The sequence below is a fragment of the Canis lupus genome, chromosome 1 (genome assembly GCF_003254725.2).
Source record: "Canis lupus dingo isolate Sandy chromosome 1, ASM325472v2, whole genome shotgun sequence".
In the NCBI taxonomy this organism is placed as follows: domain Eukaryota; kingdom Metazoa; phylum Chordata; class Mammalia; order Carnivora; family Canidae; genus Canis; species Canis lupus.
In genome coordinates this window covers 20,580,158-20,599,996 of record NC_064243.1, presented here as the reverse complement: position 1 = coordinate 20,599,996, position 19,839 = coordinate 20,580,158, and the positions used below count along the sequence as shown (strand labels likewise).

Below are 19,839 nucleotides of genomic sequence, written 5' to 3'. Positions count from 1 at the left end.
AAACTTCTTCCTTCAGGTTGCATATAATGTGAGTTGTTTGCATTCCACAATGATAATGTTTTCTTGGATTTTCTTACAACACTAGCCATGTTTATATATTTAAAATATGATTCTTGCTTTCTCTTGAAGTACAGATTATTTTTATTTTATATTATCAAATACAGATCTAAGATATTGTGTTGCTTCATTAAGAACTTTACATATGAGTTTGTAGGAATGAGGATTTGAGCCTATGATTTTCTTTTTCTTTTTCTTTTTTCCTTTTTTATTTACTTATAAATAACACACAGAGAGAGACAGAGAGAGAGGCAGAGGGAGAAGCAGGCTCCATGCAAGGAGCCCAATACTAGGACTCGATCGCAGGACTAGGAGATCCTGCCCTGAGCCAAAGGCAGACACTCAACTGCTAAGCCACCCAGGCATCCCCGAGCTCATGATTTTCTTTTGTGAGATTTTGTGATATTGTGATTTATAAGAAATATGTATATATATTTGATCATTCAGAAGACCAAAACATATTTCTCAAATAGATTTGGTCTATATCTGCAGTTCCTGCCTCATAGCTTCCAAAACCCTTGGAATTTCCTGAGTGATAAGAGTAGCAGAGCATCTTTTGCCATAATTTTTGGTCTCCACTTCTCATTTCCTTTTTTTGTTTTGTTTTGTTTTTGTTTTTTCACTTCTCATTTCCTGAGTTTCAGAGCCATCGAGGTGACATGGTGTCTTGGTATTCATAACAAATTCCTTTCCATTTCAACCAGGTTTATGTTAATGAGATGACTTTTGGAAAAAGGCCATGGGATGAGGGAACCAATCAGGAATAGGGGGTTGGGATCTTCCTTCCCACCTGCTGATTGCAGGGTAGGGGAGAGGAACTGGAGGTTGAGTCAATTACCAATAGCCAATGAGTCAATCAATCTGCCTAAATAATGAAGCCTCCATATTAAAAAAAAAAAAATGAAGGGGGTTCAGAGAATTTCTGGGTTAGGGAACCAAAGATGTCCACATGTGACCATGCCGGGCCCCAAACTTCATGAGGACAAAAGCTCCTTTGTTTGCTACCTTGCCCTCTGTATCTCTTCATCTGACTGTTGATTTGTAACTTTTAATTATCTTTGTAATATATCAGTAATCTGGGGAGTAAACAGGTTTCCTGAGTTCTGTGAACAAATTAATAGAAGTTAAGGAGGGGTTGTGGGAACCTCTGGTTTACAAGCCAGTGGGTCAGAAGTACAGGTAGCTTCTGACTTACAATTGGCATCTTTACTAGAGGGACGTCTCCAGAATCTCTAATTTGTAGCCGGTCAGTTAGAAGCACAGATAACAACCTAGACTTTCGGTTGATGTCTGAAGTAGAGGGCCGTCTTGTGGGACTGAGTTCTTTACCCGTGGAATCCAGGTGTAATGTCAGAATCGAGCTGAATTCTCAGACACCTTACTGGTGTCAGAGAATTGCTTGTTGGTGTAGGGAAGCCTGCATGAGCACGTGTGCGTACACACACACACACACACACACACACTGGAAATGGTCCAGAACCCCAAAGGAGGTTTCCTCTTCAATAATCTTACCCTGAAGCACTTACATAAAACCCTTTCTAGCATCTCATCAAAATCTTCTGTATTTTAGCCGGACATGGCTCTGAAAACCAAAGAAACAGAGGTAGATATTAAGGACGTTACTGTCTTAGAAACAGCTGCTGGTAGAGTCAGAAACCATACACTCAACCACCAGAATTCTTTAATTTTATAGCTTTATACTCGTGAGTTTTAGATTAGTTTCTTCTTCGATTCAACATGTAAGGTAACTTTGCTAGTAAAGACACTGTTATTTATGCAGAGAGTTCAGGGTTTTTAGTGCACAACCGGAAGTTCTCCAAGACCAGCTGTCTGCATTACAGACCACACCAATTAAATCCAACAGAGCCTATATTGGTGTCTCCAGCAAATATTTGCAGAACACCTATTTTTAGCGAGGCTCCAAAGTGAACAAAGCATGCGCAGACTCCCCCCACTCAGAGCTTGCAACTAGATGGGAAAGCAAGTGATAACAAACGAAGGCAGACAGGACCTGGGAAGAAGGGCCACATGGAACCTAGAGGGATGCCTTAGAAAGTGAATGGAGCCTTCTTCAGATTTGAGGGCCCTGTGAGATCCCTCTGAAGAAGAAGCATTTAAATTGAAAAGTGAATGATGGTAAGAAGGACCCTTTGTGAGACAGGGGAGGAGAAGGGAATGTAGGCAGAGGGAGCGGCCCATGCAGAGGTTCCAACAGGATGAGACGTGGCTCCTTAAAGGAATGGAACATTAGCAGGAAGAGTCAGCCGGGTCATACAGAGCTTTGTAAGACAGGACAAAGGACTCCGGCTTTATTTTCATTTTGTTGAATGCCATTGGAAAATACGAGGCAGGACAGCGATGTTGCCTGACTATAATTTTGAGGGACAGTCTACTGGCTACGTGGAGAAGGCTGGGGGAAAAGACAGAGCCAGAGGCATGAAGACCAGTTAACTGCTCTTCCTGGCTGCAGTGACCACACGGTTTGTTCAAATGTGACTCTTCTGAGAGTGAAAGGGGCCACTGTGAGCAGATCGGAGTGGCAGTGGCCTGTGGCGGGAACAAGCAGTTGCTGGAGTTGTCGCAGCTGGCGCGGTAACGTAGTGGAGGCCTTATGCAGCACATCATCCCTGCACAAAACTGTGTGTGCCCAACACACGACACGTGCCCAATAAATATTTGTTGGGTGAGCAAATGAGCGAATCTGGGGGAGATTAGTATTCTTGCTTTATAAATGGAGCTGGGAGACAAGCATATTGTGAAGTCTAATTTTGACTATAAAACCCATCCTCTTTCCTCAGTTTCTTACCTGATGCCTTATCATTGTTGCTTTTTAAGTGTTTCTGAGTCGTCTCACAGTTATTTCCATTTTCCTTCTTCATTTCCTCCTCTCTCCTGGGGTTAGTGTTCTATATACAGAAAGAGGTTCGGTAAATGTGTTTGCTGTACTAATTTTTATCAAAGGCAGGAATCGGAGTAGCCATGGACAGTGTCAGGTCCCCAGGCAGCTTTGTGAGCTTTCCTTTGAAGCTCCCTAGGTGACAATTCATGCCCATGCTCATGAGGTCTCCACCTGGGCAATCTGTCAGGGTTGATTCAACAGGGCTGCTACTGGGCGGTGCCTTAATGTTGCACTCACCCCTTAGACAAAGAACACCCTCCTCTGTCTTTTTCTGCCCATCCAGGAAACTAGTACCACCTAAGTTCCGGGTGAGGAGACCTAGGAATCATTTCAAAAGCACCCAGCATACTCTTTATAGGCAGAGTAGCTTCTGCATGTTGGATAGACTGCACCAAATCCTCAACAACAACAACAACAAAGATGGTCTCACTCTTCTACTTGGAAGTATAGGCATAGAAAACAATTCAAATTGTGCGTCTTATAGAATTTGTATTGTAAATTGTACATATTTCTGGCTTACTCCATGAACAATTCAAGCAGACTTATCTTCTGGCAAGATCAGATTAAATAGAAAGCTGGCTTTTAGGGAGTGGTGTGCACAAGCTTCATGATCTTTTCATGCTTGATGAGCCTGTGCCTGTGTGTGTACAAGTGTGTGCGTGTGGCACGTATGCATAGGTGCTCATCATGACCCTGCTGATCCTTTATAATCAATAACTGATGTAACCCAGTGTTGTGCTGGAGAAGAATGTTCCAGCTTGCATTCCCATACTCCTTCCTCAAATTTTATATCCTACTTGCTTGTTTTGCCTAAGACAATGCAAATCCATCTGCCACGAGATATAGTGTATCACTTGCTAATATTTGTGATTATTCAATATGCAACCTTACCTATAGCTGGATTTATAAAACTGGTTTTTGTTTTAGGTCTTAGGATATGTCTTCTCTTTCACATGATGTTAAAGGATTGTAAGGTGAATAATATTATAGTTCCACCTGGGCTTAACTAGGGGAGAGACAACGGGGTGGGGGTGGGGGAGGGGCATTAGCCTGCATTTGTCATTGTGCAAATAGGAGCGAGATTAGCTGCTGAGTCACATTATCAAAGGGAGCAGAGCCAGCTTTATTCTGAAATATAAATCCTTCAACAGTCATATACAATGGTATATTCACCTTTCTGTGCTCAACAGAAATATATAGATGGAACAAATCTGAAACTTTCCTGTTTTGCTATTAAATGCAACTAGAAGTTTTATTTCCGAAATGTAATACACAAGCATTAAGCTTCCATATTTTTCCCTCTTATTGTAATAATATCCATCCAAATGGGCTCAGATTTCAGCATGAAAACCTTTACTTCTAGCTATAATAATATAACTTCTTAAAAGAAACCCTTCGCTTGTTACTGGAACCTTAGGAAATAAGACAGTTAAGGAAGATATTTGGATTTTCCTTTTCAAAACAGTGGAAATGATATAGGAAGAACATTCTTTGATATAGGGGAAATGAATTGATTCCCCAAAATTTCCTTGAGACACAGACTTTCCGTAAACTGGAAAGTGTCGGATATAACAAATGCTATTCTTTGTGACAGATAGCTTACTGTGATTATTTTTCTCACTAAAATCTTAACGTTTTCCTTTCAGGATTTTGATTTAAAGTGGTAAATTATGATACTTGTCCTTTTGTTAAAAAAAAATACCAGAAAGTAAAATGTAAATCTTTAATGGAAAATGTGATCACGTTTTTCCTTGGGCAGGAAGGGACTTCAGGATGGTGATTTTGCAGAGATGAGAGATCACCATAACCCAATCTGTGTTCCTGCAGCATACCGCAGAGTTTCCTCTCATCTTAGAACCAATCTGGAAAATAGAGGCAAAGCTAATTTTATAAGAACTGTCTTGTAACAAATCTTAGTTTATAAAAACTCCAACTCTGGCATTTCTTTATTGAGGTCACGATTCTTTTTCGGTGAGAACAGTCACTATGGATATAAACAGTCAAGGGGATATGTTCCCACATGAAAGTCCCTTTCTCAGTGAAAAAAAAAATTGGACAAAAGCACAATGCAAAATTATGAGTAGCAACCTTTCTATAAAGTATAATTTTAGGAAACCACTCGCATCGTTGAATATTTCATGACTTTTCTCAGGCCAAGATTGTTATTAACCAAAAAATGTTCACCAGCTCTCAAGTTAAAGGATGTTACGGAATGGAGAACTACGCTGGCCAGCTAGGGCTCTGAGCAAGGCACCAAGCTGCCTTCTGCTCTGTTCTGATTAGACTTGAAAAAGCACCAAACAGCAGAGATGGGAGTACATAGCTGTAAATATCTTTGTGCTAATCGTGACTTTTCTTTTCTCACTAGTAACAGCTGGAGGTCAAAGTCATCAAAAACAAAATTATAAATGTTTTATATTGGAAAATACTAGGTGAGTTTAAGACATGGTCAGTTGATTAGGTTACTGCCAAGAAGTAAACAATAGGCTTATTAAAGCGGTAATTAGGCATTGTTGACATACTGTATTTTTAATCAGAGCTCCAGCAGGGGATAAAGTAGTTGAATTAATCTAGTGCTTTGTCAAGTAAAAGGAAAACCAGCTTTTTAAAATTTAGCTATGCCCATTTATTGGGATTTCTACACCACCTTTGTTCTGGGAAATTTGGTGACTTCATTTTAAGTTACAAAGGAACCTGCAGGAATTGATGAATTGTTTTGTGGTTTTGTTATGTTGTGTCATTGGTCAAAATGGTTGGAGTTTTTTTTTTTTTTTAATGGTTCTCTATTTCTTGGCAAGTTAAGAGTGGAAGGGGGAATACATAATGATCGAATGCATTGAGCCAGGTACTTTACATACTTACAACTGCAGGTAAAGACTGTAAGAATTAAGTGATGTGCCCTTAGCCACATAGTGGCAAAATGGCTGAAAATCCAGGGCTGCTGTAAACATAGGGGGGCATGTATCCCATTGAGTTAGTATTTTTGTATCTTGTGAGTAAATACAACTAGTGCAATGGGTGGATCGTAGGGTGGTCCTATTTTTAACTTTTTGAGGAAACTGCGTACTGTTTTCCTGAGTAGCTGCACCAATTTGCATTCCCACCAACAGTATAAGAGGGTCCCCTTTCTCTGCATCCTCACCAATACCTGTTGTTTCCTCTGCTGTTGATTTTAGCCATTCCGACAGGTGTGAGGTGACATCTCATTGTAGGTTTGATTCGTGTTTCCCTAGTGATGAGTGATGTTGAGCATCTTTTCATGTGTCTGTTAGCCATCTGGATGTCTTCTTTGGAAAAAATGTCTATTCATCCCTTCTACTATTTTTTAACTGGATTATTTGGTTTGGGGGCTTTATGAGTTTTTTACTCTCCTCTGAATACCGCTTAGAATTAGAGCCATAGATTTTCTGGTATAGAGTCCATGTCAAATAACTTATCAGATAAAGAGACTTAACATGTATTTATTTTCTCTCCAATCACATAAGGGTTAAGAACCACTTGTAAGAGCATTCTATATTTTCTACTCAGCCTTGTACGTATTACAGAAATAAAATTCTAATCTAGAAATTTCAATTAACATGAACATCTACATAATATAGAAAGAGCCCTTGAGATAAGTACTTTCTTTGGACTAATTCCATTCAGATACATACAGTCTTTCTTTTTCAGCATTAATTAAGCTCATAAAATGCTTCCTGTTAAAGATCAGCTAAAACAACAACCAGCCAACATTCTTTTCCTAAAGAGGTCATGGATTTTTTTTTCATCTTTTTTATATTTGGAATTATATGGCTCTATGAGTTACCTAGAATTAGCTTTAAGTGAGAAAACTGTACTAATATGGAACTCATCTTTTTTTTTCATAGATACGTGAACCCATAGACACTATCTAACTAGGCTCCCTCACATTAGAGAAATGCAGAATTTGTGGGCAGATATTTTGATTAGTATGCCCTTTCTCACACAATGAAGCAAAGCACTAGAAGTTTGGCAAGACTTCCTCAACGCAGCAGCCAGCTGGAAAATAATCACAATTTTGCAAGATTATTAGGCCAATGTCTGAAAACTTAGGAAAACATCTTATTAAATGCTCATCTCTTTAGCTTAAAGTCATATCTGTCTTCTATGTGGAGACGTTAAGAATTGAAGCTTCCATTTACATATATACACCCAATGTCTTCCATATGTCACATAACTCTATTGAAAAAGATGGATTGACTGCCATCACAGAGGTCGCATGCCCTGTCATGATGAGGGAAAGCAGCTCCTGTGGCCAGTGCCAGTGGGCCCACTGAGGCTGGGACCTATGGTGGGAAAATGAATCCTCTTTCAACCAGCCACTGCCTTAGGAAACAATATGTTTTCATGAATATGATCCACTCTGCTCTCCTCTTAGCTATAGTAGGAAACTCGGAGTTACTTGCACTATTGAAATTAGAAATCATTCACTGGCAGTGAGGAGTCTCTCTGCTAAAAGGTAGTGTGGTGGTTCTTGGGACGCCTGGGTGGCACAGTCGGTTAAGCCTCTGGCTGGGTTTCGGCTCAGGTTGTGATCTCAGGGTTGTGAGATCGAGTTGGGCAGGGAGTCTGCTTAAGATACTCTGTCTCCCTCTGCCCCTTCCCCTCACCTCCATCCCCTGTTCACCATGTCCATGTGCACGCACTTTATCTCTCTCTCAAATCAATAAAATCTTTAAAAGGCAGTGTGGTGGTTCTCAAACTTGACTGTAGGTTGGAATCATCTGGAGAGCATGAAAGAAATATTAATGCTTTTGTCTCACCGTCAGGAGTCAGATTTACGTGACTTAGGGTGTGGTCTGGGCATCAGGAAGTTTTAAAAGCAGCCAAGTTTGAGAACCACTAGGTTAGGAAAACCCATTTTCTGGTCTTGCTGACTGGCTTCAGGGAAGCTGTCAACCTCTATGTGTATACTTCCTAATGTGTTGTATCACCTCAAAGGTTTTTTCAGTTCTGGAAAAGATACATGTCTTTCCATATAAGGCTTTGCTGAATTTCAAGGAATTTACATTTATTTTTCTTGCTCCCTTGTTAAAGTCCTGGATGAAAGGACCTAAAAAGGCATTTTTTTTTAAAGTAAGCTCACTAATGAAAGATAAATCATATGATTCATATGATTCACTTAGGAAGATAAGCATAAGACCTTTTCAAGTCAAATAATAAATCTTTCAAAAAATTCTTAAAGCTTAATTTACTTAAACATTTATGCAAAGTCTTCAGTGCATGTAATGTATGTGGTTCCAGTGGTAAAAATATTTTGAGTACTAATCCTAACTTTCAGGGAAACAAGGTTTAAAATATGTGAAGTAACAAAATGATACATAGCTGGGAAAGCACGTCAAGGGCTTTGTAGTAGCGGGTACGGGCAGAAGGAGGACTCCAGTAGCCATGTGCCAAGCTTGGCTGATGGCAATCAGCAAGGGGAAATTGCTCTCAACTGTAACAAGATCAAATCAGATAAACTGACTTTTCTTGACCAATGGGGGTTTTTTTTCTACTCAAAATGAGTTGCTGAAGTGGCTTAAGAGTCTCAACCATCTGGAACAGTTTCCTGTATATGCCTCAAGGTGAAAAAAGAGGAAGAAAAGCAATTCCCAAATCTGGCTGTTGTACTGTTGTACTTTAGTGGAATATGTAAACTCGAAGTCCCAGGACCTGCCTACGGAGATTCTGATTCTCTAAGAATTCTGGAGACATCTTAGAGTTTGTGCTTGTAAACTCCTCAGGGAAGGCTGATCATCAGCAGCATTGGAACCTGTATCATTGGGACGATATCCACACCCAAGTTCTGTTCCTGGGCTGTTCACAGGCTCCTGACCACCAGTCCGCCCTGCTGTTTCTCAGTGATTTTTAATTACTCCTGATTTGTGAGCCCACTTGCTTATCAGGACCCAGTCAATTGAGGAATTTTTTAAGAAGATTTATTTGAGAGAGAGAGAATGCGGCAGTGGGCAGCAGGGTGGAGGTTGCACACCACAGGGAGAGAATCTCAAGCATACCCCATGCACTGAGCCTGGAGCCTGAAGTGGGGCTCGATCTCAGACCCTGAGATCATGACCTGAGCCAAAGTCAAGAGTCAGACACTTAACTGACTGAGCCACCCAGGTGCCCCATAAGGGATATTTTTATAAAAAAAGAAATTACTGAAAATTAGGTTCATAGAGTATATTCTATAGGTCCTTTGCACTAGGGTTCAGGAGGATATTATTATCTGAATACACATGATTCTTACTCGTAAGTGACTTCACTGTAAACAGGTATTAATTAACGCCCAGCTAGGGGAGCTCAGCTAAAAATAATATTTTAAAAATAAGATATGATATTCTTACTTTGTTGGGCTTTTCCGGTAGCTCCACTGAATGTAATTCATATATCATAAAATTTACCCTTTTGGAGTATACAATTCAGCGCCATATAGTACATTCACAAAGATGTGCCCCCATTAGTATCTAAATCCAGAACATTGTCATCATCTCTCCCAAAAGCCTCTTCCTCGTTAGCAGTCACTTCCCATCCCTCCTCCTCCCTGTGTCCTCTGGCAAGCACTAATTTATATTCTCCTTGAGTTTGTGTTTCTGTATATTACATATGTATTGAATCATAAAATCTGTGACCTTTTATATCTGGCCTCTTCCACTTAGTGTGTTGTCAAGGTTCATCCACGGTGTAGCATGTGTCCATACTTTATCCTTTTCATGACTGAATAATATTCCATCGTGTGGCCACACCACATTTGGTCTATACACTCATCCATTAATGGACATTTGGATTGTTTCCTTTTGGGGACTATTATGAGCATTTGTGTACAAGATTTTGTGTGGCTATATGTTTGCATTTCTCTGGGGTATAGACCTGGGAGTATTGATAATTTAGAAGCTGGCTGATTGATATATGAGAGTATACTAATATTCCCTCAAATCTTATATAAGTTTGAGATTTCTTGTAATAAAAAGTAAAGAAAAAAAGGGGAAAAACCCTCACATAGTTTCAAAAGTTACCACGAAACTAAGCCCATGGAAAAGAAAAATGTTACTTTTAAGAAAAAAATATTTAGACAAAATTATTCATTGGCTTAGAGGTGAGTTTAATATGTGAGAATAATTTAAAGAATTTATATCACTGGAGATAAATCAGTTTAAAGTTGACTTGTGCTAGAGTTTTTACCCCTTATTTTCAGGGCAAGTAAGCTAAACTTTAGAGTTCAATAATTTCTTGGTTTATCTCTGTTATAGTAGATCCCTTGATCATAGAATGAAACAAAACAGACACTTTTTATCTTTTAAAATAGATTTGATTGCTGCAATAGACACATTGACCATTGTTAGCTGAAGTCAAGGTTGTTTGATTAAGTTGATATTGATTTATACTTACAATTAGGTTTGAATTTTTCATACACACTCATGTCCATTAATTATAAATAGTCTTTAAGAAGAATCAAAATGAAAATCTTCCCAACAGAACCAAATGCTATCAAATACAATTTTTTTTAAATTACTCCCATCTTCCCTTCCTTCATAAAATGCCTTCTGTCCTTCTGATGCACAGACTATAGGTCCTTTAAGTACCATCTATAATTTATTTTTTTAAAAGATTTATTATTTATTTGAAAGAGAGACTCTAGGGGGGAGGGGAAGACAGAGAGGGAGAAAGAGAATCTCAAGCAGACTCCCTGCTGAGTGTGAAGCCCCACGTAGCACCCAATGTCATGACCCTGGGATTGTGACCTGAGCTGAAATTAAGAGTCAGACACTTAACCCACTGTGCCACCCAGATGCCCCCAGTTCCAGCCATAATTTAACTCTAACCCCTAAGCCATGAATGTGGTTCCAAGATCAGTCAATAAGAACCACCCTCAAGCTATCACTCAATGACATCTTGCCATGAGAATTCCAGATTTCAAGATGTACCTACTGGAGCCCAATACAAACCAGTTGAATAAAGATACATGAGGAAATATTAAGCATCAATCCACTTTATGCTCGATAGCTTTATTTTATTTAAAGCACCTACAAGGTAATATCACTGATAGTTTGTCTACTATTTTAAGCTTCCAAAGTGCCTTACACATATTAGGTTGCTTTTGGGACCCTTGGGTGGCTCAGTCAGTTAAGTGTCTCACTTCGGCTCAGGTCATGATCTCAGGGTGGTCATGATCTCAGGGTCCTGGGGTTGAGCCCTGTTCTGGGCTTCCTAACCAGCGGGGAGTCTGCTTGTCCCTCTGCCCCTCCATGCTCTTTCTCTCCATGTGTGTCCCCCTTTCTCAAATAAATAAGTGAATAAAAATCTTTTAAAAAAGGAATATTAACTTGGTTTTTACCGATTAATAAGTTCAAGTCACAGGGTCATAACTTATCATGGTATTTTGAAGATTGTTACTTGAAGAACTTGCACAGAACATTGTAAGTTTGCATGAGTAAGTCGCCTGTATCGTGGTCGTCCATACATGTCTGTAGTGTTTAAGCTCCTCCCCTCGGGAGAAAACAGCATATCCTCAGTGTCATACAAAATATCATACAAATTACGAGGTGCCAGTGAGTATGAGTTAGATGGGTGAATGGGTGCTTTCATGTAGAAGCCCAGTTCTGAGCCCTGACCTATTCAACTGACAAGTTTATATGCTCTCTGCCAATACAGCTCTCACTTCCAAAAATTACGTTCCCTCTGTGCTTTCTCTGTTCCTAGTTTCTTTGAAACTGCTTCTCTGAAGCTATAAATATCCTATTTCGAGAAGGTTTTTATAGAAATAGAAAAATGAGCTCAGGAAGCCAAACCCAGAATGTCCTACAAAGATCATTTAATCTAAATATTCACTCCACAACTGAGAAAGGAAGGAGAGAAGTCCTGAACTTGGAAGGATACCATTTCCACCAAATGCTCAAAGATTAATTTCATTAATTATGACATTTGCGTGGCTCTGACACTCAACATATATGTGCTGAGCCCCTAATATAAGCCGACCGTTGTACTGGACTCTGTGGATCCAGCAGTGGACAAAGGACATTCCGTTTCTGAGCAAATAGAATTTATGTTGAACAAGAAGGAGGCACAGCAGTGGGGAAAAGAGAGAAAGGAACTGTGGGCAGCCTCATTTGAGAGAGTCTAACTATGAAAATCATGTTCCTGTGAAAAACCAGAGAAAATTCCTTTCCCTGTAGAAGGAAAATGTTTCTACTTTCAACCCATCTAACTCACTTTTCATTTCAAATTATAACAAACAGCAGTCTTGGATTTTTTTTGTTAAAAGCTGTCATCCCACCAATGGCATAATTTCTGTGCACGTGACTTCCTATCTGGAAACTGCGCCACGGGGTAACTTAGATTTCCTTCTATCTTTGAGATTCTGCATTAAGCAGAGCCTCCCAAGAGTTTTGAATACTTTTTCCTACTCTTCCCAGCCCCTTACCTTCCCATGAAGGGCTCTGACGATGATGCCTCAGTTTCTGTGTCTAAAAGACCTCGTGGCTCTTGAGGTATAGCTGGTGACACAGTGATACTGGTAGAGAGTCAGACATCTTTCCTAAAGTACAGCACTCTTCTGGCTTTTTCTTTACTTTTAGATCCATAGAACGAAGAACTGACAAGACCATCAATCATTGTGCAAGAATAAATACTGCTAAACTTGTCAGCTTTTTGATCCTTCCCAGATCATTTTTTTTTTAGCTCCATTCTTGGTAAAGGAAACTTTGCCAAGGCTTTTATTTTTCTTTGTGGTGTCATATTTGCTGGGCCAAGGATAGAATATTGAGGTCATATGATTTTAGGACTCAGAAAATCACATGGTAATAAGAGAGGAACCGCATTAGATAACTGTGTATGAATAGTGATATAAAAATGAGAAAATTCATTTTCAAAAGAAATTTAAGAGGCAAACGATCTCATGCTGAGTCTATTTTGTCAATTGCTTTAAGGAGTCTACTAGAGACACTAATAAAGGTTTTCTATAGTGCCAGCCTTTGCATTCATTTTGGGTGGAATTTTTGTCCAATGCCACAAAGTAGCCACAACCCTCCACTTAGAGAAAAGAGCCAGTGTGGGCCACATTAAATATGATCCACGGCTGCCAATTGTTCACTCTGGATTAGAGCCTGAGCAGGAGGCAAGTCCAGTATTGCCCAGGGCAAGTTTATGTAACAATAACAGAGAACAAATTGCTGATCCAAAATACCTGGTAGGTCATGTACCTTGCAAGTGGTGGTAGCCTCATTCTACGAGTGGGAGGTCATCCCATACAGTGGTCCTGTATCTTCTTTCCTCCCATTTAATTCTTCCCTTTGTTATAAAGATTAAATGCAAGTTCATCTTCCTCTACAGAGTCTTCTCAGACCATTGCAGCCCACGAAGATCACTGTTTTGTTTGCACTAAAAGCACAACTATTTGACTCATCTGCCAGTTACTCATGTTTCCTGTCTTGTAAAACTATGTTATATTTTCTTGCGTCTTTAAGTTTTAAGTGTATGCATGCCTTATCGGAAACTATGTTATAAATCACATTTTAAAAATGTTCATGGTTGGACCTGATACAAAATAGAGAAGATATTTAACTAGATTTGCTCGGACTTAGCTTTTTCTTAACTCTGTCACACACACACACACAAAAAAAATTGAAAAAGACATAGTTAACTTTAAGCAAATTTTAAAGTATATGGGGACACCTGGGTGGCTCAGTGGTTTAGTGCCTGCCTTCAGCTCAGGGCGTGATCCTGGAATCCTGGGATCGAATCTGTCGGGCTCCCTCTTCTTGCTTCTCCCTCTGCTTGTGTCTCTCTGTGTGTCTCTCATGAATGAATAAATAAATAAATAAATAAAATCTTAAAAAAAATTTAAAGCATACTGATCTACCTTCTTGACTCTATCATTTTAATTTTTCTAGGCCTGGGCGCCGCAGTATCCTCCAGCTTTTATCTTGTATTTAGGCAGCCAGTAGCTTTATTTTACTTTATTTTTACTTTTTTTTAGCCAGTAGCTTTTAATTTTAATTTTCTCCCCCTTGATCAAGACTTGTGCTCAGGGAAGAAATCAGCTTTGGTCACTTGTATTTCATTTTTTTTTTTTTTTTTTTTTTGGTCACTTGTATTTCAGAACAAATTTAATTCTTCTTTCCCAAGAGAATTAACAGTTTCATCTAATTCTATTAGTGAAATGACAGACTTTATCACCCTTCAGAGCAGTTGCACATGAGCAAGTTTGGGAAGGAAAGAGAGAAGAAAGTTGAGTGATGGTGGCTCTGATATGCCCAAATGGGGGGAAATGATATTGCTTTGACAGCAAACTCCTCTAGCAATGCATTTGGCTCAAAGACTAGGAATGGCAACTTCTTCAACTATCAAGTCTGGTAAGATATTTAGAACCATCTGAACTTAGAACTAGTCGCTGCTATGTAGGCAATCAATGAACACATTTTCCAAGAAGAATTTCATGTCAATACTTGGGATATCTGCATCCTTTTATTAAGGAAGGCTGGTTGTTGATAGAAGCTAAGCATTTCTTCCTGAGCAATGATTGTACTTTGTATAGACCCTGAACAGAAGTAACAACAATAAGAGAGAGAACGTTCATTGTCAGCGAACATTCACCATGAGAGGCCCCTCAGTGTAGAAAGCATATTACAGGGGAGGAGAGCTTTAGCATAGAAGTATGTATTAGCAGCTCTCAAAACACTTAACTCAAAACGCTTCATTAATTAAAGAAACCTACATCCATAATATATTTAACAGGATTTAGCAGCGTATGGTTCAAATTTTAGAAAATTCTAATGTAAAAAATTTGCCAATCTTCCAAATGATGTAATGATACTGATTTGCTAAGTACCTAATTATCGTCTTCATCATTATTTATCCAAAGACATGAAACCTTTTAGTTTTGATCACTAACTAAAGTGACTATGTAAAAAAGAAAATTTTGTTTGGAGTGATGAACATGTACATCATTTTCTTACAGGTAGAAAATGATTCGAATTATCTAGCAATTTTTAGATGCGTCTGCGGGATAACTTGTTGAAATTTAATTTTAATCACTCCAGAACTGAAGAGTACGATGTTTTTTGGATTTGTAAAGGCGGAAAAATATTGTCCTTTCATGTAATAGGAGACATACTTTTCTAGGAACTTCATAGGCCCTCCTCTACATGGGGTTGTAATAAACCCATTTCTACAACTCATGAATTGGAAAGTTTTATCAAAGGACAAATCCTTTCCCCGACCTCAGGAGTGGAAACCTCATTAAGTATTCGGTAGGTGAGAGTGTACCTTAAAGGTATTACCAGTGTTGTAGGTGTTCTTGGCTTTAGCCCATGGGATCATCCATAGGCATTTTAACAACACAAGAAATGAAGACTGAGGCAAAGGAGGTCAGGACAATGGGAAAAGTGGCAAATGGCATTCCTCCAGGCAGGAGAAATACTAGCAGAATTACCACAGTCGTGCCTCTTACTAGCTTTTCTCCTTTTTCAAGGTCTGGAAAATATTCAGCAGATTTGCCAAATACAGCAGATTTGCCATTGGAGAACAGAGGCTTTGGTATTTCAAAACAGAAGATTTTTAGACACTGCTTTTGAAATGATTTCAAATCAATGTTTTTAAAGGTTGTCATCTCAGTTGTTAAATTTTTTAAATTAAAAAGGAATATTTTGCATGCACATAATAGAAAGCTCATTATGCATGATGAGATGTAAAATATTCCCTTAGGCTTTTCCCTTCCACTACCCCCTATGCAATTCTAATCTCTCCCTGGCCTACCTGCATCATCTTGGGCAGGCTTTTCCGTTTCCTGTGACCTCCTTCTCTTCCTGGCCCCATACTCCTGGCCCCAAAGGGCACTGGCTTTAAAACAAAAGGCTGCGGCTCTTTAAGTTCGACTTCTGCTGGGGCAGTGGCTGCTGTGGGGATCGGGTAGCTTTTTGTTCCATATTAACTGCCTTGATGTAGAAAGATTGGTATTGAGCGAAGTAATAGAGGTGCCCTCACTCCTGAAGCTCCTCTGAACAAGTTAATTCGGAATTTGACAGAAGTGTTCAACTATTTTAACCCTGAAACATAAATTTATGTTGTATTTTGGAGGAAGGCCAGGGGAAACTGATTTTTATCATAACCTACTTATTTTTCCTCTCCTACGCAGGCCCACCAAGACCATCACTATGACCGATGGGGACTATGATTATCTGATCAAACTCCTGGCCCTTGGAGACTCGGGGGTGGGGAAGACAACGTTTCTTTATCGATACACAGACAATAAATTCAATCCCAAGTTTATCACAACAGTAGGAATAGACTTTCGGGAAAAACGCGTGGTGAGTTTTTAACCATACTGGTATGTTAATCTTGTTGCTGGTTCCCTCCGCTGGCCCCATATAAAATAGAATTAAGAAGCTATGTTTATTGCATTGCAAGGTGTCTGTCTTTTATCCCAGGAAATTCATAACCTGTCATTTTAATTCAATTTAGAATATGCTTACTTTTGTCAACTATAAATAACATTTTGCTAAGAAAAAGATTGAGTGGCACTCTCGCCAGTCTCCAAGAGCACACAGGACAAAAGAACTAATGTACGGGTTTATATAGCATGTGTTCTATGAATTTTCTAGGAAACTCTCAAAACTCGAATTATTTGGGTTGCAAAAACCTTAAGTCTTGATGTGAGTTAAGTTTCCCGATAAGAACTAGTGTTCATTTCTCAACTCTTCAGAGAGAAGTTAAGAGAATGATTGGCAAATAGCTGGAACATGAGCTTTGTAAGTGCTCGCTGCATTTTTATTTATGTGTAGACTCAGCTATCAATCACTAGCTTATTATGAACAGAATGTGAGACCAGTCCATGCTATTTTCCAAGATAAGGGAGTTTAAGTGAGAATTACAACTGCTTTCTTCTCCTATGCTAGACGCTAATGACAGGAATAAGGATATTGTGACATGTGAGACGTGTAGCATAGACACATAAGCTGAGCCAGATTTACTGCCACCCAAGGTATTCTTGATTGCCAACACGGCTGCGGCTTCCAGTTGATGTCACAAATCTACTCTTTGCCTGAGAGTTGGGGGGAAGAAAAAGGAAATAGTGGTTGAGAAGCTAAATCGTGCTTCCTTATAAATTGTGTACCTTATCTGAAGGTCAATACATTTTTAGTGTAGTCTTAGCCTCCTTGCTTCCAACCCCTGCAAGGTTTTCCTGTGACTTCACCCCTCCCAAATGTCTCCACTGATCGAGGTATAGAAGTCCTTGCAAAGTTTTCCCTTTAAACATTTTTACTAAGCCATACTTGATGCTAAGCCACACTTTAAACATCTTTATTAACCATACTTAGGGGAGCCAATTAAGTATTAAAGTTGTTGTGCTTTGTTTAAATAAGAAGCCCAAAGGCCGTAATTTTGAAAATTTAAATGTTAGGAGAAAGAGCCTTTGAAAAAAATGGCAAGCAAAGGAAGACTTGAAATATCTTGTGTAAACTTATTGAGCCATTCTGTGTGTGTTTTATGCGTAGGTCACTTTGGCAGTCCAAGTCACAATAAAGGTTTTCAGGTATTACTAAAGCATTTTACCATTTTGAAAATGTGTTCACATTTGTTACCACACTGAAGTTTGCAGTAACTCTGTAAAGTAGGAATAGACTGTGGGCCTCCGTTTGCTGTAAGAAAATTAAGATTCGAAGAAGTGAAATGAAGAGTTGATATTCAAACCTAGAACTTGGGTCCTAAATCTAATGTTTGCTGCCTCCGTGAGGAAATGACAGAAGGTGTCTAATTTAAGTTTGCAGTATGCCTAAATTGTGTTGAAAATCATACTTGTACTTGACATTTAAAAGTGAGAGTATATGTGATACTTCTGGAAAAAAACAGAGCAAATATTTATTCTGCACTATGAACTTTGATTATAGTAATTGAGAAAAAACATGCTGAGTGAACCCAGAGAATGTGAATGTTGACAAAATCCAAAGTAATATCAACTGATGAAAATTGTATCTTTTAGGTTTATAATACACAGGGACCAAATGGATCATCAGGGAAAGCATTTAAAGTGCATCTTCAGCTGTGGGACACCGCAGGACAAGAGCGGTAATAGTGAATTACTTTGTTTCTAGCTACCAACAACTGAGAGAAACTTCTTTTAAAGTGAATACTGGATGTGGACTTGAAAAGCGAATATTGTGCAACTTTTCTCCAGGTTCCGAAATAGATATTTATGTCAAGAAATAAAAATAAATTATTTAGAGTTAATTAACCCTAATGAGCATGACGGATTTGGTACAGATGTCAAAAATCGGATCTTCAGCAATCTGGACTTCCTTGTTATGTGTTGTCTTTGTACTTTCTAATAGGGGAGAAAAAAAAACAAACAAACAACCTTCTGTAGAATTTAATTAAATTTAAGTGGGGGAATTAACATGCTTACAAGTGTGACCTGAAGAGGGAATTGAAAAAAGGGTGGTTAAGACCTTTCCTATTTGTTTCCGTTCTTCTGCAGACTCTGTCCTGTGCCTCCCGATTGGCCTAGTTTTCTAAGATTTGGGTCACACCATTGCTCTCTAGCTAGAATGTTTTCCTTTCTCCCCACCTTCCCTGATCCTCTCCTCTCACCAAGCCTGGCTCAGCTACTTCCTCTGCGGAGCCTTTCTAAATGCCCACCTGAAACAAACTCCCTCTTCCAGGGATCTCCTACAACACCCATCCTACCATCCCTTAAGCTACTCAATTAATTATATGCCATTTGTAATATATGCCATTGTAATAAGGCAGATTGTTTTCACCTACGGCCTTCTTACCCCAACAAAGCTGTCAGCATCACAGGGACAGAGATTGTGCTTGGTTTTCCAGCATCTTCTCTGGTACAACGTCCGAGGCAGGAGAAGCTCAGTAGACAGGAGTGTTGTTTGCTTAGAGCTGGAGGTGCTGTTCCATTATCTGATGAAAATATATTCCTTTGAGACCCAAGGTTTCAAAATGCTAAAGACCACAAGCTAGGGAAGCTTTACAATATCAGATTAAATAAGAATTGGCAGTAGGTTGTCAGAGAAGATATTTAGAAGGCACATACCTCCAAATTCAGCATCACATGTCTTAGAATGTTTATGCTTGTAAACACTTTAGTTTTTGAAATGCGTCCAAAGTGTTCTCGCCTTCAGTGACTGTAAACGCCAGGAGAGGTGCCGGGCCCTCTCCGTTAGCTCTTTTGACTGTGAATTCCATTTACACACACTCTTCAACACTGCTAGTTCTTCTGAAGTCATTCCTCACAAGAATTTCTGTTCATATGTCAGTTTTGTTGTCACGAAGATGTATGTTTTATAGACCAATTTAATTCATTTTTGTAGAAGTAATATGAGAAAATGTGGTTCCCATATGTCCTCACACATGATATGTCAGCCCAGCATGATGGTAGGCTTCTCTCTCCTGCCCCCCCAAGGCAGCTGCTCTATGAGGGAAGTGAGGAATACTGGGGACAGTCTTAGTAACACTGAGGTTATTCATCCCTTGAGAATTTGCATTCTGTGTATATATAAGGTGTAGCTATGCAACAAGATAAACAGTGTCTCATACCTCAGCCCTGTGCCTGAAAACATCTGGCAGTAGAGCCTGTATAAGATTATGGTTATCGATAAAAGTGGTATCATGGGAATGAGGAAAAAATCGTACTCCTTTTGTAAGCCCCAAAGATACCGGGCACAGCTCTAGTTCCCAGTGAGGGAGAGAGTAATAATGTGACTTTGGAATCTTTGTGTGTGTGTGTGGGGGGAGGGTTTAATGTGGTCCTGCCTTTTCCCACCCCACTGACTCACCGGACAGCATGAGATTGGTGAGTAAAGCTGGAAATCAATGGCCTTTCCCCTGGAGTCACCTTGGGAAGAATGGAGATAACAAGGGAGCTGGGAAGAATG

General features: G+C 39.3%; 1 protein-coding gene across 5 annotated transcripts in view; it reads left to right on the top strand.

Moving 5' to 3' along the window:
- Positions 1-19,839, top strand: part of RAB27B (RAB27B, member RAS oncogene family) — a 137,704-nt gene that overhangs the window by 103,827 nt on the left and 14,038 nt on the right. For 3 of the 5 annotated variants that reach the window (XM_025422216.3, XM_049112539.1, XM_025422217.3), the window contains exons 2-3: positions 16,089-16,260; positions 17,934-18,019. In XM_025422216.3, coding sequence (XP_025278001.1) covers positions 16,108-16,260; positions 17,934-18,019 — 239 coding nt within the window. In that variant the 5' untranslated portion in view covers positions 16,089-16,107. Of the gene's footprint in view, positions 1-1,607; positions 2,194-15,425; positions 15,556-16,088; positions 16,261-17,933; positions 18,020-19,839 lie in introns of those variants that run through there. The other 2 variants (XM_035706275.2, XM_035706282.2) reach the window with 2 other exon arrangements.